A 23,137-nucleotide genomic window follows, 5' to 3' on the forward strand; every position below is an offset into this window, starting at 1 on the left:
CTCGAATCATAATCTCTTCCCAAACCAACCACACAAATACGCTCAAATGAATGTTAAACAGAAGCCTTAATGACGCAGGACGGGGACCTCAGGCTTTACAGTGAAATTCCAGCATCTGACTTGTGCCTCCATCACTGCCTAAAACATGCAATCACTTTTCACACAGGTGTAGGTTTGGCTCTTTCTTCCTTAACAATAAAATTACTTGAGTTATCTTTTTCTAATATTTAAATTTGTTTGATGATCTGAAATATTTAAGTGTGACAAACATGCAAAAGGGAAGGGGACAAACACTTTTCACACCACTGTAGCCACCGTGTCAAGGTGTTGATGCCTGAACAAACACAGTGTGTAACACTGGCACCAACAATCAACACTGATGTCCATGATGAGGATCCCTCAAAGCAGTGAGTAAAAACTACATGTCTAGAAATGAGTGAAACAGTCAAAGTCCAGCATTCGACTTGAACCTCAGTCTTCTGGGTAAAATTCCAGCATTGATGCTGACAGCAGGTCAAGTTTTTTACATAAGGAGGAAAGTAGCAGAGCTGTCTGCAACTCTTGAGGAGCGGAGACTCGGACAAACTAAGTGCAAACTGTGCCCAGGACAGACACAACTGCATCAAACCACCAACACAACAGCGGCTCTTTCCAAGTGTCTGCACAGACAGCCGGCTAGCAAAGAGCCCAGTGTGGTTAAAGCCGTCTGCCGAGCCCAGCAGCCAGAGCCTGAACCTCAGCAGTAAGAAAGGCAGCGGTGAGCAGTCAGGATGGTTTCTACCTGTTCGTGTTTTTAGAGTACAATCACCATGGCGATCACTTTGAAGTCTCTTTGAGCTTCTTCTCATCTTTGCTTTGAGCCGTCGGCTTCGTGTTCTCACTTTGTTTTTCTTGGCAAACTCTGTACTTTTCGGTTTTACATTAAGAATAAGAACTAATTGAAATTCACACCATCTGCCTCATTTTAGCCTTTGTGTTTACAAGAAATTACTCCAAATGACTCCATCCTTCATTAGCTATACCCACTTATACCCACTTAATCCTGTAGAGGGTCACAGGAGGGCTGGAGCCAGTCCCAGCTGACACTGATGGAGAGGAAGAGTGCACGATGGAGAGATGCTAGAGAAGGACAACCATTCACACTCAGATTCTCACCTACCTGCAAATTTCTAATTGCAAATGAACCAAACAAACACAACTTTGGAGTGTGAGAGAAAAGATTCACAGACACAGAGCTCAGCATGAAACTGTTTAGTCTGCTTATTGCTAAAACACCAGTTTTGCAAAATCCTGATGAAACACTTCGACCTGAACTCAAACGAGAAATCTGCAAACCCCAAAGCAGCAATCTGATGAAAGGCGCTTAAGCTTAAAAGGAGGAAATTTGAGTCTTCTGCTTCCTGAACTTTTAAAAACTGAACTGTTTTTAAAAAAACGTTATTACTTTAGATTTCCTGACAATAAAACACTGTTTGCTGATGCCCAAAGCATGTAGGAGTCTTCAGTTTGCCTGTGGCGACTGCGAGGAGGGAAGAAAGGTTTCAGCTTCGAGTCAAAAAATCCCCAGAGAGACACTGGGATGACTTTTGGGATGAAAACCAAAGAAAAGAGACGTCGCCTGCTGAGATCTAACCACATCACAAACCTCAGCCTCCACCTCAGAGGGATCCACACAGGCTGGTGCTTTAGTTGCACCGATCAGAGCTCCTCTCAGGGCAAACAGTCTCAGCAGCTGAAGCATTATTTAGAACGTTTCAGGCAGCTGTGACGCCGTCTCCTTTTCTGTCTGCAGTGCATGCTGGGAGTGTGAGTGAGTGTGTGAAGGTGGTTGTGAGCGTGTGGAGCTGTGGAGAGAGTTCGGGACGTTTGGACTGCGCTTCTTCTTTTGGATTTTCTTTTTTATACACGGTGCTTATTGGAAAAATGGGGCTTTGGTTAATTGCTTGGTTGTCGTGTCGCTTCAGCCTGAATGAATCGTTGGAGAGAGAAGTAACAGACTTGTTCAAACACATCAGACTTCCTCATGTATCTCCCAGTTTCCATGTTCCTGTTTCCCAGAGCTCCTTCCCAGTTTAGGTTCCTGTTAGTTCCCCTTGTGTATTTTTGGGGGTGCCTGTGTTTTCATCAGCTCTATAAAAGGGCTCACTTAGTTTAAACCTCCACCTGCCTCCGTGTCAGCACTCCTTCGTCACACACCGACATCGCGCTGCTGACGGTAACCTGGAAATAGCTCAACCTGATACGGACGAGGTGGCATTCCCCAAAAACTGATGCAAGATGCAAAATGAAGGAAAAGTGCTGAGAACAATGAGGTGAAATGCTTAAAGTCTGGCAAGAGAAGTGGAGGAAATGAAGGTAGTGGACAGGCAGGAGGAACGAGAGCTGAAGCCGTAAATCAGAGCATAACTGCAACATCCTCAGGTCTCCGGAAAACATCGTCAGACTTCTATCAACAGCTTCAGACATGAGACCGTAGCCAAAAAAGCATCACGTTTCACTGAAACCCCGTCACACTTCTGACTTAACGGCATCAGGCTAAAAAGTCTCAGCATCAGATCACACAGTCTCAGATAAAAGTGCCTCAGAGAGAAGCTTCCTGCCAGCCGGATTGTTTTCCAAATACGTCATCAATGTGCGACAGTGGCAGAACACGGCTACGTCCAAATTCAAGGCTGATTACATCACAGCTAAGCGATGAAGGCTGTCCAAATTCCTCCAAATGCAGTCTACAAATGCGTGCTCCTGTTCCCTGGATTTGAAGGACGGGTCGGGTGTATCCCTCGTGGCCCAGGATTCATTGCAAATCTAAGGTTGAAGAAATTTCTGGGAAAAAATGGTGGACAGTTAAAGCAAAACTTTTAAAAGTAAGTACTGAGTAGAGAGATGAGCTGGAGGTAAACAGATTTGAATGTTTTGAAAGTCAGGCACTGAGGCGTTTATTTAGTTCCTGTGTGTAGGATCGGGGAGCTGTGACTGTACATATGTTAAACTGTCTCTTTGGTTATGTTTGTAGATGAAAAATGAAACCAATAAAGTTTGCTGAAGGTCTCCTCTCCTCTGTCATCTGAGCATCTCAGAGGAGCAGCTCTGGTCATTAGACTCTAACGCTGAGTCAGACTTGGCTGTGAAAACAAGCTGCCAAGGTCAACTTATTTCTGGACTGTTGGTGTGATGGGAGGACGGAGCCTATTAGCTAGTTTGTAATGATGATACAGAGAGAACCAGAATGGGGAAAAGGGGCTGCTCACCGAGCTTCTTTCTTTCCCTGGAGGGAACACGTTCGCCTCGCTCAGACATCACACAGAGCCAAAAACGTCCTGTCTGCTAAACATCAACATCCTCACAGACTCAGCTCTACATTTATTTCCCCCAAACACTCATAAACGTGGCCTTTATCAGCCTCCTTATTGACATTACTGCTTCTTCATGTTGGCACTGAGATCTCTGCACGAATGCATAATTGATGGGTATTCGTCAGGCGGTGGTGTGGGGGGGGTCATGTAATATTTACAGCAGCACACTGTGGCGTGGTGCTGTAAAGGTCCTGGGTTTGAATCCAGCCTGAAGACTTTGTCTGTGGACTTTGCTCTGCCTGTCACGGTGTGTCTGGCTACTCCCACCTCCAACAGTCCAAAGCCAAGCGTGGGGTTCGGTTAATTAACTCACTGCTGAGTTAGGCACCCCATAATGCCCCGTAACTCTCTAGATCCACAAAGACGCCGTAAAACACTCGAAACAAACATCTGTCGTCTCAGCACGAAGCCAAACTGCTGCTTGCTGATCTTCACCTGGTAACTCTTCCCTCCCACCCAGAGTCTGTCTCAAGTCCTTCCTGAACTCTTCACAGCATCCTTCTGTCTTCATCTTCCACCACATTAATCCTCGGCTCCTCGCTTCCTCTCCTTGGTGTCTAAAGTCATCCTACAGTCTACCATCCAATGCCGAACACCCGCCTTCTCCCCGACACCACCTTGCAGTCTCTTAGATTGTTTCTTCTACCTAAGATACCTTCCACCTGTGTGCACCTTCCTCCGCCCTATCTTCCTCCCTCTTCATCCAACTTAATCCAGAACTCTTCTCACTGTTCTGACTCACACCCAGCTTGTGGGTCATTATTAACATTCAACATCAGTCCTGCGATTCCCAGCTTCAGCCTCATGATCCTGGCAGACCGTTCACATACTCTTCCATTAAAGCCGATTAAAAACTTCCTCTGGCCTCAGATACACAACAGAAACTAAATGTCAACATCATCAAATTGTTATTTATTATTTAGTTATGTGTTTTCAAACAAAATGAAATCAAATCAAATCACTTTTATTGTCACATCACATGTGCAGGCACACTGGCACAGCACATGCGAGTGAAATTCTTGTGTGCGAGCCCCACAAGCAACAGAGATGTGCAAACACAACAACACAAACGAGCAAAATACAAGAATGGCCAACCTGAAACTAATAAATATATGTACAATATATAATAGTGTATGCATTTCTGGATGTGTATACTAAATATTTTCCTACGTGTGTGTGTGTGTGTGTGTGTATACACATTTTTACAAATTAAATAGTAAAAAAAAATAAAAAAATAAAAAAATAATAATAATAATAAAATATATAAAATATACAGAGTTGAATATGTGCAAAACAGTGGCATTACTGTACAGTATGGAGTGCATAATGTTGAAGTTCCAGTAGTGAAGCTGAGGTGTCTATGACGTGTTCAGCAGTCTGATGGCCTGGTGGAAGAAGCTGTCTCTCAGTCTGCTGGTACGGGACCGGATGCTGCAGAACCTCCTTCCTGATGGAAGTAGTCTGAACAGTTTATGGCTGGGGTGACTGGAGTCCTTGATGATCCTCCCCGCTTTCCTCAGGCACCGCTTCCTGTAGATGTCTTGGAGGGAGGGAAGCTCACCTCCAATTATCCGTTCAGAGCACCGCACTACTCGCTGGAGAGCTTTGCAGTTGTAGGCGGTGCTGTTGCCGTACCAGGTGGTGATGCATCCAGTGAGGATGCTCTCAATGGCACAGTGATAGAAGGTCCTGAGGATGCGGGGGCTCATGCCGAATCTTTTCAGTCTCCTGAGAAAGAAGAGGCGCTGCTGCGCCTTCTTCACTGTTTTGTTTGTGTGTACTGACCACGTAAGATCCTCAGCCAGATGTACTCCAAGGAACCGGAAGCTGCTCACTCTCTCCACAGCAGCACCGCTGATGGTGATGGGGGTGTGTACTTCTCTGCACCTCCGGAAGTCCACTATCAACTCCTTTGTCTTTGCGACGTTGAGGGTGAGATGGTTGTCTTGACACCAGTGGGTCAGGGCGCTGACCTCCTCCCTGTAAGCCGTCTCATCACCGTTGGTGATAAGACCCACCACTGTAGTGTCGTCCGCAAACTTCACAATGATGTTGGAGCTGTTAGTGGCTGTGCAGTCGTAGGTGTAGAGTGAGTACAGGAGAGGGCTCAGTACACACCCCTGTGGAGCACCAGTGTTCAGTGTGATGGGGGATGTCCTGTCAGACAGGAAGCTAAGGATCCAGCTGCAGAGGGAGCTGCTCAGTCCTAGATCCTGCAGTTTCCTGTCCAGCTTCGAGGGAACGATGGTATTGAATGCTGAGCTGTAATCTACAAACAGCATCCTCACATACGTGTCTCTCTTCTCCAGGTGTGACAGGGCAGTGTGTAGTGTCAGGGCTATGGCATCATCAGTGGACCTGTTGTGGCGGTATGCAAACTGTAGAGGGTCCAGTGAGTCGGGTAGTGCAGAGCAGATGAAGTCCCTGACCAGCTTCTCGAAGCATTTGCTTACGATGGGGGTCAGGGCTACAGGTCGCCTGTCGTTGAATGAGGAGATGGTGGAGGATTTGGGTACAGGGACGATGGTGGCCATTTTGAAGCAGGCTGGGACTACAGACAGAGAGAGGGAAAGGTTGAAGATGTGCGTGAACACTCCAGCCAGCTGAGCCGCGCATGACCTGAGGACGCGGCCGGGAATCCCGTCCGGACCAGTAGCTTTGCGTGCGTTCACCTTCCTGAAGCACTTCCGCACATCCTCCTCAGACACAGTGTGCGCACTGACGTCATCCGCGGTGCGCACACTGTCCGGTCTCATGGTGTTCGCTGTGTCGAATCTAGCGTAGAATACGTTTAGATCCTCACACAGAGAGGCCGTGGTCTGCGGTGTGCTGGTTTTCCCTCAAAAGGAAGCTGTATTACTGAATGTGTGTTAGCGTTTGGTTTATTTAAAGGTTTCTATCCCGGATCGCTGTGACTCACACATGCAATCATCAGTGATTCACTCATCAACAGATTCAAAAGATCAAATTCCCAAAATACGCAGTGAAACTTTTTCATATGTCAGCCTGTATTCAGAACTTTTTATAGCACTGAGTAGGCCCAGAACAAAAAAACAGCGAATACTCGGAAAAATAAATGAATATTCTCATGACATTTTCTATTTACGGCTTTAAAAAGCAACTATTGGTTGAACAAGTTTAATTTGGATTTTCTCTGATCCACACTGGATCAAAAGTATATAAGTCTAATATATACATACACCTACAGCAATGTTTGGTTAAGGTTAATATTAGCCAGGTTATCTCTCCCTAAACAGAGAGTGGGATCATCGTCCTGCTGGAAAACTCAGCTGTGTCCAAGTTTCAGCTAACGGTTGACTTGAGATGACGTTGAAGAATTTGGGCCAGGCTAAAACATTAAAGCCCCACCTGACAACATCAATGAAGAAAATCACAGGAATTCATATTAAAATTTCAATAAAGTTTAAATATCATTTCCTCTTACTTGTTGGGTGATAACAGCCTCCGTGCTCACTCGGTGTGATCAACACACTGATTTCTAACCAAAACATGGCCACAGTGTATTTATTACAGTCCTATAACTTATTTATTACTGTCTCACTTCAAAGCATCATTAACTTAACAATTTCCCCCACTCATGTCACCAGAGGGGCTCCACAGAAAGCAATTCAGTAACATATGAATGTCATTATTGGGACACAGGGTCACTTTTTCAGGGTCACATAGAGCTGAGGTCGTCTCCTTCAGGTTAGCATCCTAGCTTAGCGTAGTTACAGACTTTTTGTCTCTGTAAGCGTCTCCTTGCATCTGTTTCCTCTTTGCTCATTTGAAGGATAATTGCTCCTCCTGCTGTGCTGCTGACATTCAGCTTTACCTGCTGCTGATAATCAGGGTGTTTCTCCTGTGATGGCGTCGTGTCACAATGTCAAGAAACCAAACATGGGACTGAAAATTCTGGCTGTTGTCCACAAATCAATATTGAAGTTATAAAAGAATAAAATGGCAATGAATGCTGATTGGTAGGATATTTATTTATTGTGAGAGACTATTAATGTTAAATTAAAAAATAATAATTATTATAGTGAAAAACAAACTGTTGTGGAAAATGTTTCTATGCAGTTTGACTTGACCGAACAGCAACAAGCTTTACAGCACAAATATGAAAAGACTAATCATCACGGAGCCGGTGCTGCGAAACATCAAACGAGTAAAGAGTGTCACCCACACTTTTTGGAAATCTGCACCTCTGTGCTCGACTGTTCAGCTGCCACCTACCTGAGGGTCTTTCCCTCTCTCAGGTCGTACAGGGAGAAGAATATGTCCGTGTCCTCGCCTATGCTGTTGTAGGTGAAGCTCTTCAGGTTGACCAGCAGGTGATGAGGTACTGGAACTCTACAAGGTTCCCCATGTCGCTGCCGGGCGTTGTCGCCCTAAAACACACAAAAAAAGCAGCCAAACAAACAAAATATATAAATACACATATTAGAATACAAAGACATTGTGTGACAGTCTTAGTAAACATATACACCAAAGCCTCCTGGCTGAACAGAAACATCTGTAAACTATGAAATCTTCTTAAAATATACCGTTTTTATTTAACTTTAACTTGATGTGTAAGTACATAAAAAGGTTTTTACACATATTACTGCTCAAAAACATGCATCAAATTTCTGGTCCTTTAGCATCAAAGTGATGCTGCTGCAGTTTAAATCTGCACACCGTCTCAGCGTGATGCCTAAGAGTCACACTCACACTCTGTGATGAAAGTATCAGCATTAGTAGGATAGAGTGCTGCAGAGCACAGCTGTGGGTCTAAGCTTGTAAATACTGTAGAACATAACTGTTTAAATGCTTTGAATTCATATCTCCATTTATCTTAATGATAAAAGGCACGAGAAAAGTTTCTTGGTGACATGAATGATATATGGAAATATTTTCAAGGATTCTCTTTGTGACCCAGTTCAGGCTCTTTACTCTGTAAAATGTACTCCTACTCTTACTACTACTACTACTACTACTACTACTACTACTACTTTGTAGCAGTTTTTTCTGCTGGAAGTATCTTAATTGTGTCCCATAAATCTGTTTGGGCCTCTGAAATGAGAAGTAAATGAGACACATTACTGCAGTACGTCCACGTACCTGTGTGGTGCTCTGCTGTACGCTGTGTCTGCTAGAAAGATGCTGCGAAAGAGAGACACACAAACTATTAGCTGAGGGGTCGATCATCTCTCTCCTCTTATTGTTTCCTTTTTCCCTCCTTGGTTCATCATCATTCGCTGTTTCCTCTCCTCCTTTCCCTCTCCTCCTTTTGCTTCCTATTATCACTTCGCCTTTTCAGGTCTCTAGCCTCCTTTACTATCCTCTGTCCTTGCTTCATTTCTCATTTATTGTTTCCTCTTCTTCACTGTCTGCCCCAATGACTGTCATTGGTCGGCCCTCCTTTTTTCATTTCCTTCAACACTCAGTCCTTGCTTCTTCTCCTTTAGCATCTCCTTCTTTCCTATTTTCTCTTTGTTTCCTTTCATTTATTAACCTCTTATCATTTTGTTTCCTTCTTTTATCTCCTTGTCAGTTTACTCCTTTTTTCACCATTTCCTTGCTTCCTTTCCTTCTCTATCGGCTTGTTTTTCTCCTTCATTGTCTAATCTCCTTTGTTATTTTTTCTATTCTCTTCTTGTTTCCTTTTCTATCCTATCTTGCTTTCCTATCCACTCTCATTTATCTGTCCTCTGCTTACTGTATATCCTCTCCTTCACTATACTCTGTCCTTGTTTCCTCTCCTTTTCTATATTCATCTGCTTTCTTGTCTGATTTCATTTTCTCTTCTCGTTTCCTCTTCTCATCTCCTTCTTGTGTTGTCTCCTCGTCTCCTCTCCTCTCTTATCTACTTTATCGTGGTCCATTCCCTTCCCCTCATTGTCAGAAGATAAAAATGCCCCAGAGACTCATTACTCCGAGTTGTCTCCCTAAATCTCTCGAGTGTCTGTGTGAGACGAGAAGCAGCAGGAAGTAAAAACCTGTTTGATGAATCCGGGTAATGACTGTCAGCTGAAAGCTATCTGCAAATATTACAACCTGAGGAGGGAATTAAACGATGGCAGCCGTATCTCCTCATCTTCTTTATATTGAATTTTTAAAACCTGCTATTAAAAAGGTTGGGACAGTCGATTAAAATAAGGTCATGCAATAATTTAAACAAATTGTTTCTTAGCGCTACTCGAGCACACAAAGCTCTTTACACAACACGTGTCAGTCACACACATCTTGGGGTGTGTGTGCGACTCGGAGTTCTCCTTCTTCAAGGATACGTTGGTGTGCAGACTGGGAGAGCCAGGAATTGCACCAGCAACCTGCAAGTCACTAGCTGCCCTGCTTTACCTCTACAACAATCCTCACTGGATTGACTTTAGATTGTACAAAGACAAAATATCAAAGTTAAACTCAGCTTTATTGCTTTTTGGATAAAGACAGCAACATATTGCAGACTCGCTGGGACGGGGCAGGATTTCCTTTTGAGGCACTGAGACTGGTTACTGTGATTCTGAACGCTGAACATTTTTCCTCTCTTCTGTGATAAACGCTTTTATAGCTGCTTTTCTGTCATGTTTCCAGGCTCATAATGAGCCAAATGTTTTCAGTGGGTGACATTTCTGGATTGCAGACGCGCCTACAGAGACGCTGTCTTGCTTTAAATAATCAGGTCAGTGTGTGCAGAAGCTCAGGCCTCAGACTGTCTTTGCATGCAGCCTGCTGTTTGGCTAAAAGTGAGCGCGGCCTCAGAGGGCGAGGAGCTGAAACTTCAGGATGAACCCGAGGTGATGCATCAACGCTCGGTATAAGACGAGTAATGATTTATTTTCAGCTGTGAATGATGCAAAGCTCCACCAGCAGTCCAAGAATATAAACACAGAGCAGCTACCAACTAATTCGAATTGCTAAACTCTCACACGCACACAGACTGACAGAGCCAATCATGTTATTACTGTTACCTGTTTCCTGTGTGTGTTTTAAGCATTATGCAATTTTTCCACATTTCTTTAAACATGCGAATATATTTCAACACTTATCTCTTTAAATTTCAACATTTTAATATGTTGTCATAGTAGGATTTCAAAGTCTGCTTTTAACCTGCATATCAAGGCTGTAAGTTAACTCTCAAATAATCCATCCGTCCATTTTCTTCCACTTTATCCAGTTCAGGGTGGAGGGGGAGCCTGTTTGAGCTAATCTGAGCTTGATGTGAGAGGTGGGTACACCTGGACAGGTTGCCAGTCTGCTGTAGGGCTAATCATTCACACCTGACCCCGCTAACTGCACCTCTTTGGGCTGTGGGAGGAAGCCGGTGTACCTGGAGAGGACATGCAGTCCACACACACAGGATCCAAACCCAAGATGTTTTGGGTGCACGATGCTGACTGTTAAATAATCTCCATTACAGTCATGTGTCTATTTCAGAAGTTTGGCGGTGTGTGTGTAACAGCCGATTAACTGCTAATGTCAGATGTGCATTTGCATGCGACTGTTGGAAAGTTTCCTCTCGCTCACATTGTGTTCTCGTTGCGTGATTGTTTTCCGCCCGTGATGAATCTCGCACTCTCCTGCTGCTGCACTAATGCAAATTCATCACTGAGATCATTAAAGATGAATCTCATCACATCTTCTGTTTTCCTTCTTCATCTCGACCTTTTCAAATGTCACATTTAAAAACATTCATTTCCACGACTCAAAAACAAATCAATCAGCAGTAACTTTGTAACTTTCTTTCTCTGCCCTTCTTTGTCTGTTTGTTACCAGAAAGAACTCGCGGTTCTCTCTCATGCTCACTCTTCCTCATCTTCGATCCAACCATCTATAACTTAACCTTTTTCTCACTCCCTTCCTGTTTCTCCCCCTTTCTCACGTCCCATCTCCAGATCGGTCTCCAAGCAACAGAACAAAGGGGAATCACCAGGACTACGGTGTTTGGCTGGTGAAGCTATTTAAAGCAGGACTGATGTAAGAAAGGGAACATCAAGTATTACCGACAGACCATGAACAACAAAGAATGCGTCTCATGCTGCAGCACTGCACACTACCATTAATAGGCTAGAGTTATTTAATAGTTACATATTTTTTAAAGCAGCCTTGGAAATGTGACGCAGGTTATAAGTTATCCACAGACTCCAGTATAACAAAGATAAACACTTCATTTTTAGTATTTCCAGCAACAAGTTTAACCTTCATGAAATACGTTTGTGAGCATGTTTTGTTTCAGTGTTTAGTTTTTGGTTCGCTTCTATTGCTTATTATAGCCTACACAATCTAATTGTCCTGAGTGCTGCAAATTACAGGTTAAAAAATCTTGACAGGATTTTGTCTGCGGCATTGTCTTCATCTTTGTTAATTAGTTTGCTTTACACCTGTTGTCTGATCGACCAATCACATCACAGCAACTCAGTGCATTTAGGAAGTCTGACATGGTTGAGAAAATCTGCTGAAATGTAAAATTAGCATCAGAATAAAGAAAGGTGATTTCGGTTCACGTGCGTGGTTGTTGATGCCAGACGGGCTGAGCTGAGTCATTCAGAAGGTTCAAATCTGCAGGGATTTCCCCGCACAGCCACCTCTAAGGTTTACACAGAAACACAATTCAGGGGTCAGAGGAGATTGTGGCTGAGTGATTTGAGCTAACAGGAAGGCAACAGCATCACAAAGCTCAGATCATCTCATTTCTTAACCACAACAATGACTTGACCGTATTCTAATGGCCTCCACAACAGATCTTAGCCTAACAGATCACCTCTGGGATGTGCTGGAACACGAGATTCATGTCATGGATGCAGCTGACAAATCAGCAGCTGTGTGAGGCTGTCACGTCAACATGGACCCAAGTCTCTGAGGAACGTTCGCCTCAAGGAGTCTGAAAGTCTTGTTCCATGTGGCCTCACCAAACTCCTCCCACACCCGAGTTTTAGCTTCATCTACCGACCGAGTGGCGCTCTGCTTGCCCTGCTGGTACCCAGCAGCTGGATCTGAAGTCCCACTAACCAAGCCCGATAGCATGCCTTCTTCAGCTTGATGAAGAAGCTCCCTTCACCTCCGGGGTCCACTATTTGGTTTGTCACCATGACAACAGGCACCAACCGGCTCCAGCTCCTTGCAGCATCTCAGCAATGAAGGTGAAACATCTGCTTTAGGGAGCAGTTGGAGATCTCCTGGACCAGAGTCTGTCCAGCATCCTTCCACGCCACCCGATCCAACTCACCACCGGTGATCAGATGACAGCTCAGCTCCTCTCTTTGCCCGAGTGTCCAGAATTAAAACTTGCTGGAAGATATTGTTCCTTTTACATATTTACATTTGAATATTGGTCAAAAATGTGAAATTAGTCGATGATGTCGGTGCCTGTCACAAAGCTCTCTGACATGTGACAAATGTCACGATGAAAGGAAAGCAGATGAAAGAAACTGAAAATATCTTTGACATTTCTGTTCAGATCCATCACAGCTTTACTCTTTCATATCTAAGAGGTTTTTCTTTTGCTGTTACACGTTCTAAGTGCTCATTTTGTTCAGTCACAGGGAACAAACTATCACTAAGGATTTAAAAGCTTAACTTAAAAAAATACAAAACAAGCTATAAAATATGTTTTCTGAAAAAACAGAAGATTGATTATAATGTTTAACTTTGATGTGCTTAAATCTCACATCTTCATGTGCAGTATTAATTATTCAACACATATTCACTCTGATTTATAAATATTTACTGTACTTATAGTGATTTATGAGTTTTCTCATAGATGATGACGGTTTGAAATTGTGATTATTCAGGACCATGACTCTGCTCTTATTTCTCATGCTGTCTGCAGGCTACGACTGTCATTCACTCCATTCATTTATGATATTTAAAGTAGCACTCAAATACAACACAATAGCTCCAATAACAGGAGAAACTATTCAAATTTATGCTTTTGTGAACAAGTTAACAGAGGCGGGACGGTAATTTTATAGTCGGTGGTTCAGATCATCAGATTAGCAGTTTTAAGGTATCCGGATGAAGCCACCAGCAGAGCGACGTCAGATTTCCTGCTGGTGTTCAAAGTTTCAAACGTCGTGTGCATGAGACGAAGGTCACGTGAGCGAGAAACCTGTTTCTGGTAACAGGCGCCGCTCGAGGCCAGAGAAAAGATGAAAAGGGAAAAGGACGAGCAGCATGACGCGGAATCGAAACGCGTTTCGAGCATCAAAACTCTGATTCACTGCAGCCACAGAGACAACAAACGGCTCATAGTTATTACTCACGTTACAACTTCCTGATTCATCCTCGTATAGACAAAAGATTTTAGTCTAAAATGAACGGTTCAGTGAGATATCTGCTGATCTTCACCAGTCGCCACACGATTACTTTGCCAACTGTTGAGGCTTGTTGCTGTTTAAACCTCGGGGTCCAGCCTGCTCTCTGATTGGAAACTAAAGCTTCCCTCCAACTGTGAAATGAATCCAGCCTGTAATCATCAAGGTGCAGCCAGCAGGTCTGTGTTAGACCCAGAAAATGGAATAAAATGTGCTCTCTCAGGGAGAAAAGCAAATAAAACATTAATCTCCGATAATTCCACGTCAGAGCTGTTCACTCGTTTGTTTCTGAATCAAAAAGCTTTCTCACAGTTTCACAGTAACACGACTTTATTAATTTATCAGTACGGTGACAAGCTGAGACCTGCAAATGCAAACAGTCAGTCACTGATATTCATGTGCACAAAATTCACTTCATGTTACTTTTATGTGCTAATACTTGAAATGATTTAATTTTGTGAAAAATGAGAAAACTGCTCAGTTTGCAGCACAACCTGCTCATCAAATTCAATCTCCTGCTGCTGGTTATTTAACATCCTTCTCATCATCTGCGGATAACGAAAATTAAAAGAATTGCAAATAATATGCAGATTTTAGAGGATGCCTGATTAAAAGCTACAACCTACAAATGAGATGAGCAGCAGGATATTTTTGTCTTATTTTACACAACGTATCCAGGATGTGGGATCACTGTGTGCACTACAGCCGTCATGAATCCAGTGTGTGAGCAGGTGTGACTTGACTTACCATCTTATAAAGGTCTGACACGCTGATCTGGTCTTCATCAACCATCTCAAACTCCTTTCTCGGCACCAGGTCCAGACCGAGGTGTCTGAAACACAGAAACAAAGACGGAGAGCAGCAGAGCGTCTTTCATTTAACCTTCACAAAAAGCATTTCCAACACAGGTACACAAACCTTTCCAGCCACCTCTGCACACACAAGCGTGCACCGCCTACACACACACACACAGAGTATATTAAAGTAATTTCAGAGGGGCTCTGGGGATATTGTTCCTCAGCATTATTTTCTGTTCAATCTCAACAACCACATCTTTCAGTTACAGGCCGGTGGACTCGCGCACTCGAAGGCGCTGTGCACAATGTTCTTCCGAATGAATAAGATGGCCTCTTAAACTGTGAATGAGAAACTAAACGTCCATCTTTGATGTGTTAACATGCGCATCCATCAAGGCTGAAATCGGGTTAAATCTGGTTTGAAAACCAAACTCTTCATCACTGCCAACCACAGCTTCAAAAATGCAATCAGGTGTTTATGTATTTGTATATGTCAAGTGAAAGTAAAGGCTTGAGTGGAAACAGAAAATAAAATTACAGCCTGGGGTTTGAGGGTAAAGCTGAATGGGTTGTTAAAGGTTTCTAACGACACTATAATTAACTGCTTATTACTCATCTTTGTACATATCTAATCAAGTATGTCTGACGCTGCTCTGAAGCCAGGCGCTGCACATTTTTGGGCTGCACCAGCAGGAGCATGATGAGATATCTCTGATCCAAACGAGGGTCCTTCACCTCACACAGAGGTTCAGAGTTGGCTGCTGTGACGGTCGTCTGACTAAAGACAGCCTGAGGCAAAGGTTTGACACTGTGTGAAGTTCAGGATGACTCAGAATATCAGTCCTGCAACGACCCAGAGAGGAATGTAGTACTGAGCAATGATCATTTGGAGACTGGCACTGAGGAGAAAAGTAAAACACATCGAAGCAGCATAGATGGAGGTCAAGTCTAGTTCACGTGTGGCAGCAAAAGCTTGTTTGTGCCCTCCAGCTGTTCTCACCGAGGATGTAGCATGAACCGAAACAGCAGAAGGAAGTGCGTCTTTGCACCACATCAGTATTATCGGCGTACACGCATCAAACGTGTAACCCTGAAACCTCACATTCAGGCTCCTCAGACACACTAAATGTCCTCATGCTGGAGACACTTGACCCGACAAATGTTTGCCATTCATGGATTCATTGATAAGTTGTGTTCTCCATGCACACACTTCCATGCTCGTGATGCATCAGGAACAATGGAGCCATTATTTGAAATGATGAAAGCGAGCTTGTTTTCCTGCAATGCAACCTTTCACCATGAACTGGCTTTCGGGCTATGAATTACGTCTGCTGCTCTGTTACATGACACGTCACTTCTTTTTACCAGCTGGAGACTGAATTAGCAGAGAGCAACAAGATAAGTAGCACCTCATTAGCTCCTTTTTGGCCCTTTTGCAGCCTAAAATGATTCACTGAGCTGCTTCTCTCTTTAGCAAAGCCACTGACTGGACGAATAACTCTGCTTTACACTGATGTGCTAAAATCACATCGTCGGTAAGTAGTTCCTACTTATATCTAAATGTGAACTCGATTAAAGCAGCATCAGTAATGACTGGAAGCAGTCACATGACCTGAAACACCCCGCGGTAACCTGAATAATTCTTTTACTATTAATTATAATAAAAGCAGCACTTATCGCCATCCCCCTTCATATCACCTCAGTGTGCCTCGTCCCCTCTGACAGCAGAACGAAGCTTTAAATAACCTCTGAAACACTCCCAGTATTAATAACTCAATCCTGAAGCAGCGGCCATTTTTTCTCCATTTCATCTGTTTCCCATCAGCCTTTCATCGTGCTCTCATGAGACTTTAACAACCACGGCTTCATCCACCTGCCTCCAATCACACTTGTGTTTGCCCCGTGTAGGAGTCAGGGGAGCAGGCTGAGCTGCCGTCAGCATGTAAGTGCAGCATGTGTGAATTATTATTCAGCAAACAGACTTCAAACTTCAAACATCTAAAGGGTCTTTCTAAAGAAAAAGCCACTAACCATGTGCTGCATGTGCTGTTTTAGCTTTGCTCGTTCTGCCTTTGTTTTGTTTGTAGCGTTTGTCCCGGTCAAAATAAAAGCTTGTTTTTTGTTCACCTCACTCGGCCTCCACTGTCTGCATTTAAGCGCTTTCTCCTCACGCCAGAAGTCACAACGGTGCACGTAACACACTATGTTGCCAAACGTATTCACTCACCCATCGAAATCATTCAGTTCTGCTTTGTGGAAGAACGGCTCGCTCTCAAGAGCTCAGTGAATTCCAGCGTGGTACCGTGATAGGATGCCAGCTGTGCACGTCCCGTCATGAAATATCCTCACTATGAAATATTCCACAGTCAGCTGTTAGGGGGATTATAGTAGAGTGGAAGTGATTGGGAAAGATGTGGTAAGCCACGTTGGGGCCAGTGGATGCTGAGACGCATTGCGGGCAGATGTCACCAACTTTCTGCAGATTCAATCACTGTGGACCTCCAACCTTCATGTGGCTCAAGGACAGTGCACAGAGATCTTCATGGAATGGGTTTCCATGGTGACCAGCTGCATCCATAAAGACGTGGATGAGCAAGTTTGATGTGGAAGAACCTGACTGGCCTGAACAGTCCTGACCTGAACCCAACCCAACACCTTTGGGATGAATTAGAGCAGAGAGTTCTCGTCCAACATCGTGTCTGACCTCACAAATGTGCTTCTGGAAGAATGATCAAAAATTCCCATAAACACTCCTAAACCTGTGGCCTTCCCAGAAGAGTTGGAGCTGCTATCGCTGCAAAGGGTGGGCTGACATCACGTGAAACCCTGTGGATTAGGAACGTGATGTCACTCAAGTTCATATGTGAGCGAATGCAGACGAGTGAATATGTTTGGCAGTACAGTGTATAAGGCTCAGGTCATAAATGACCCCACTTGGTCAGCTGGTGGTTGAAGCAGCATTACGTGACTATGAGCAACCAATGCACATGATACAGCGTAAAAACGTAAATGAATACTCGTGTTTGGAGAGGTGCTTCATCAGAAATGGATGAAGCACCTCTCGTCTGGGTCAGACAAAGAAGAGCTGCCCTTTAAACTATGTGTATTACTTGTATGTGTGGGAAATGTGCAAATGTGTCTTAATGCAACATTTGTGTGGTTTCTCACTCGTTGCCCCAGTCGAGTCTGACGGTGATGTGTCTCTTGACGTCTCTGCTCTGGTCTTGTGTCAGGTGACCGGACAGCAGCTGCCTTCTCAGGTCTATCAGCTCCATCATCACGTGGCGAACCTTGTAGAACAGATCCACCTTGTGTTTCTGAAGGACGGAGAGAGAAACAGGGAGGATTCATTCACCGTTCGTTCACCACTTAAAATTCATCTTCAGCTCGTCAATACGCTGATTCAGCCGTACTTCTCTGGCAGGGCACCGCAAGGCCGTTTCTGTGCTGTTTATTAAAGGCACTCAAACAACTCACAGTGGAATAAAGCTGAGATGAGCGAGTTCAAAGCCTTAGCAGACAATTTGTGTTTAGTGTTGCAGAGACATGTGTCAGCACGTGCTGGCCATGAAGAACGGAAACACGGAAAAAAGATTTTTATGAACATGCGTATTTACTGCGTTGCATGTACTTGCCTCACAAATGTTTAGCACACACAGAAGAAGCTTGGTTGGCAAATCAGGCTGAAAACTTTATGCATGCTTTCTACCACAGGAAGATCTGGGCAGTTAGAGGAAGGGGCAGCAAAGCAGGTCTAGTTTGTGATCCACTCCAAACATGAGTTGATGCCCAGAGACTCCCAAGTTTGAAAGTCCAACTTTACAGGATTAAAAGCACATTTAAAAGTTTTGGTCTCTTTAGCTAATTCCCAGCTTCATGAAAACATCCAGCCCTCAGACATGTGCCCGCTTCACCACAGCTGATCATCGTCCTCCATCTCATCCTAACCCCACAGTCCTTTGTCTTTAGCATCACATGCACAGTTTCCACCCTGTGGCCATCAGCAGGCAGCTGTTGTTAATCTGGGCCACGACCAGATCAGAATGGAAATCTTATTCTTATGGTTTATGTTTGATTTAGCCCAAATCTTTTCAACAGGCTTGGGCCTGGCATTAAGAGTATGTAACTTTATTAAATGAGTGATACAGAAAATAATTATTTGTTATAATGTTATTATGATCCACTGTACAGATTAGACTGTATATAGTGGATCAATAAATTCATGTATGAAGAAATCAACTGAAAAACAAAGACGAAACAAAAGCTCATGTGCGTCTAACACAAGACAACTGGAACCTGCTTCTCCCATAGCATGCTATTATTAGCACTTTAATTTTGCCCTGCAGGGCTTCAGCAGCAGGGAGAAGGGTTAAATATCTATTCAGCTGTTGGCAGAACAGCAAGATGGGCAGAAATTAGGCTGTGCAGAGGCGCGTGCACACACACACACACACACACACACACACACACACACACACACACACACGCGTATACAATGGTTACATGTTATAACGAAGATTTCATTTGGGTTTCCAAGTATATTATATGCACACATACACATGTAGGTGCTTATACATGCATGAGCAAGTTGCAAACATATGCTGACAGCAGGAGGGCAGTGAGCCCGGCTAAAATCTCTCTGCCTTTCTCCATCAGTCTTGGGTTTATGTACAGATGAGCTCCATTATATAACTCCGGTCGTAGTGGAGGTGGAGCTGTTTTAGAGAACCTTAACTTGAAATACACCAGAGTTAGGTGAACACAGCTGAAGCAGCTCTGCTATCAACTGGCAACCTGCCCGCAAGGTTTCTCTGCTGTTCTGCTGATGTGAGCTGGCAGAGAACGTTTTTAGATGAACTGAAGCCCTGAGCAGACATGGGCACTGTGCAGCCTCGGGACGCATCCGGTGCTTTGGTTGTCCCTGTTAGTTCTAAGTTTATTTGAATCTACGCACACATGTGTGAACGCAGCTTCACTGTAAATGTGCTGAAACACACATTTATGAACGATCTGAGTTCGTTAACCCTGAAAGATGTTGAGAACTGCCTCAGTTCTTTATAACATAGAAGATTTGAACTGCGACGGCTTCAGCTGCTCGTGAGGGGAGGGCTGTGCACCTGCCTGCAGAACAGCTGTGTCACGGTTTGTCAGAGGAAGGAAACATGCCACTGTTAGCATCTTTACTGTCGTAAGTTAGTATCTAATCTAAAAGCATCAGCAGGATGGATTCATGCTGTTTACAACAACTTCTTCCAGCAGAATTTGAGACTCACACCGAGGAACATTTTTACAATCTTCTTTTGTTGAGCCCATGAAAATTGTTTATCAGTTTCCTGGTTTTTGCTGACAGGTGCGACTCCCAGTGGGGTCTTCTGGATTCAAGGTTTGGTATATTGTCCAATCAAAGATGCTTACCTTGGTTATTTGACTTATCGTTGCCTTGAAGCATGATCACGAACTGTCCTTTTGACCATCCCTAAATACAGTGAGTTGGTTGGTTGATTATAACAACTTCAGAAGGCTGGAGATGAAGGGCTCTACGCCTCACAGCTGAGTAAATGCATCAGACTTGTGGTGGACACCAGCAGAAACACCCATTTCCATGCATTCTTTGACTAAAATAAATCAGGACAGCCACCAGCAACTTGCACTGTTCAGATGCAAGCTAGTTAGGCTAAATAGGACCAGAAGACAAAGCTAATATTAGCAGGTGATTTCCCAGCACACCTCCGTCTCCCAGCACACAAATGATACCACGGCCAATCAAAGCTATACACCTTCAATGAGAGGGATTAACATGACCTGGTTCTGAAAATGTAGTAATAAGTCAAAATGTGGATACAGTTATCCCATACAAGTTACCAACTGTGATACTTGCATATTAAAAACTGGCGTGAGGGAGTGAAACTACTGATGCTCCCTTCAGGGGTAAAAATAATGGATCCATCTGTGTTCTACCTGCAGTTTGGACCCGAGTGCACAAGACGATGTTTAAAATACGGTATACATTTAAAAGATTAGTTCCCTGTAGTAAGAGACGTTTATAAATCATAATCCAACTCTGAGGCGATGTGTTTACGGTACTGGCATCCATTCCTCAGAAGCTCCAACTGGGAACCTTGTTGCGCCGTCCCGTCAGAGTTGAGAGATTAGCATGATTTTGGCGCTGAGCGCAGCTAGTGCTTGAGGTTCAAAATATTACAACTTTTAGCCAAAGAGTGCCAAATTTCAACCGGTAGTTGCTTAGCAACAACAGGAGTCACGCACGACAGTTCCCCTCAGCATCTGTTTAGCATTTGTTTTTCAGGAGATACCCAGTGGACATAGAAGCTAACGCGCTTTGATATGCGCTTTACGAGAGCTCATATTAATATAACCGTTAGAGACGCAGAAACATCTTCCAGAGTAAAACCTTTTACACGTCATTCTTAAAAACAGAGAAAAGTACAAATTATTTATCTTCATTAATAATTTGTGCATTGGATTTTTTTCCTTATCAATTTAAATGTCATAAAAATTAAAAAACAAGACAAACAAGTAGAAAGAAAACAGATGCACAGTACAGTTTTCTTTCTTCACCTGCTGGTCCAATCTACATACATTTAACCCAAGGCGTGCCTAATTATTGGACCTCAAGGTACGTGCATGTACGTTTCAAGGGCCGATGTTCCCACACAGTCAAAATTAGTTGGACAATGTCTGTGTCTAAAACCCACAATCCACTAGAGCCGTACAGAAATCCATCCACCCATCGTCTGCTGCTTCAGCACTGTGCAGTGCTGGAGCCTAGAGCCCAGCTGATGCACCCTGGACAGGTCGATCAATCTGTTATACCCAGAGAAAGAAAACCAATGACACTCACATTTAAACCTTGAGCTAATTAGGGATCACCTGTTAAACTATCATGCAATCCTTTGAACATTAGGAGGAGTATCCAGAGAGAAGCCATCCAGCATGGGGAGAAGAGCCAAACTCCACAAACAGGCCCCAGCTGGTCAGTGGATCCTCAGCCAGGACTTTGTTGCTGTGAGCTGACAGTACTAATCCCTGCACAGCTGTGCTTTACCAAGGCATCATTAAGGTGTTCTGATAAGTTTTTGTTCTGTATCCGTCACACATGTTGGTGAACAGTTAGGGGTTGGTTATGTATCTTCCTCTTGGGCCTTGTTTCTCCCTGACATCGATGGGTTTTCATGCACGTAGAGGTAACAGAGTTCCTGAGCTGGTTGTAGAGCTAAGATGGATAAAGCCTTTAGTGGGTAGAGACTCAAAGAGGGCTAAGGGACAAGCTGCTGTAGCCCTAAAGGTACACAGTAACATACTTTATTTCCTGAGAGTGTAAATTTGAGGTTCAGGGCTTCAGCATCCACACAAGAAGCCAGAAAAACTAAAGCTCTATTTGCACATGATTTCATATTTTATGTTTGTCTGCACATCCTGAATATTTATTCCTCCATGAGGGCATCCTGGTCCCATCATAGTGTCCAGATCAACCAGTCAAAATGAAAGTTTGTGGTAAAATGCTTCCTTTCTTCATTATTATTCTGGGAATCCAGCAATCTGAGAAAGAGTAAATAAAGATGCAAACACTGATATAACAGGATGATTCGGCAAGCAAAAAACCCAAATCTCTAATATAATGAATTTATTTGACATGTTCAGATAATCAGTTTTCAGCTTGCAACCTCGTTGGTCAACCTCAGGCAGGAATAATATACATTATTTAAAACTTGCTTTTATTGAACAGGGTCCAGTTGGGTGGGTGTACACTACATATCATGACTAATCGTATTCATTTTATTTCAGGATGTCTTTCCCATTTATTTACTGCACCAACTCTCACTGTGATAAACACGAGGCACATTTACTGGCCAACAGTATCGTGCCCTTCAAAGTGTAGTAAGGCTCTTGAACCAGAGACAGCCCACAAATGGTGGTTCATTCACTGGGTTCATAAATAACACCTTATATATAGAAGCATTTACAGCACAAATGGTTGCCCTGTTCCCGAGGGTGCTCTTCAGTGAAAACAGCAGCACAGGAGTCAGCGATAAAGGCCCAGATCCCCGCAGACACAGCAGCGCCATGCAGGACACGAAAGCATACTGCTCTTATTTACAGTACTGAGAAAGGACGATGCAAAGACCAAGGTTCACAAACACATTTCCACCAGAGACCTGCCCAGCACTCGGTGCCTATTGTGAGCCACACAGAGCCGCTGAGGTAAAACGTGCTGAGATAAAGAGCGAAATCTTGTGTTCCTCTCCTTCAGTGCTTTAGAGCGCAGGCACACTGCTGTAAAAGGTGGCAGAGCAGGTAAGGTAACAGCAGCCCTACGTCAACACAATGTGAGGCACAGCAGACTAATACTCCATTCATAACCTCACAAAGCAAGATTACTAATGAGGCAAAGTGGGCACGGAGAGCTCCTGCCTTCATTATGATGAATTTATGACCACATTATATATTTTTTGTATCAAAGGGAGAATATTCATTAACCTGCCGCACTAACAGGAGGTGCTTATATCCTTATTTAAGGAAACTGTCTGAGAATAAGAGTCGTGGAGCACCTTTAGACAGCAGAGCATTTCAAATGTTGCATAAAACAACCAACAAGAAAACACAAAGACACGACTGACAACATAAAAAGATTAGAATTAAAGAACCATAAGTTTTCACTTAGTCGGCAAGA

General features: G+C 43.7%; 1 protein-coding gene across 1 annotated transcript in view; it reads right to left on the reverse strand.

Moving 5' to 3' along the window:
* LOC146710377 (dedicator of cytokinesis protein 3-like) overlaps positions 1 to 23,137 on the reverse strand; it is a 234,835-nt gene that overhangs the window by 56,383 nt on the left and 155,315 nt on the right. Inside the window, exons 6-9 of the mRNA XM_085457761.1 lie at positions 17,614 to 17,762; positions 14,396 to 14,480; positions 8,457 to 8,498; positions 7,590 to 7,744 (exon numbers count right to left, since the gene is read on the reverse strand). Of these exons, the coding sequence (XP_085313887.1) occupies positions 7,590 to 7,744; positions 8,457 to 8,498; positions 14,396 to 14,480; positions 17,614 to 17,762 (431 nt within the window). The remainder of the gene's footprint in view (positions 1 to 7,589; positions 7,745 to 8,456; positions 8,499 to 14,395; positions 14,481 to 17,613; positions 17,763 to 23,137) is intronic.

This window comes from Copadichromis virginalis, linkage group LG5, assembly GCF_057382275.1.
Source record: "Copadichromis virginalis isolate Kocher_CV1m ecotype Utaka linkage group LG5, C_Virginalis_male_GT1.1, whole genome shotgun sequence".
NCBI lineage: Eukaryota > Metazoa > Chordata > Actinopteri > Cichliformes > Cichlidae > Copadichromis > Copadichromis virginalis.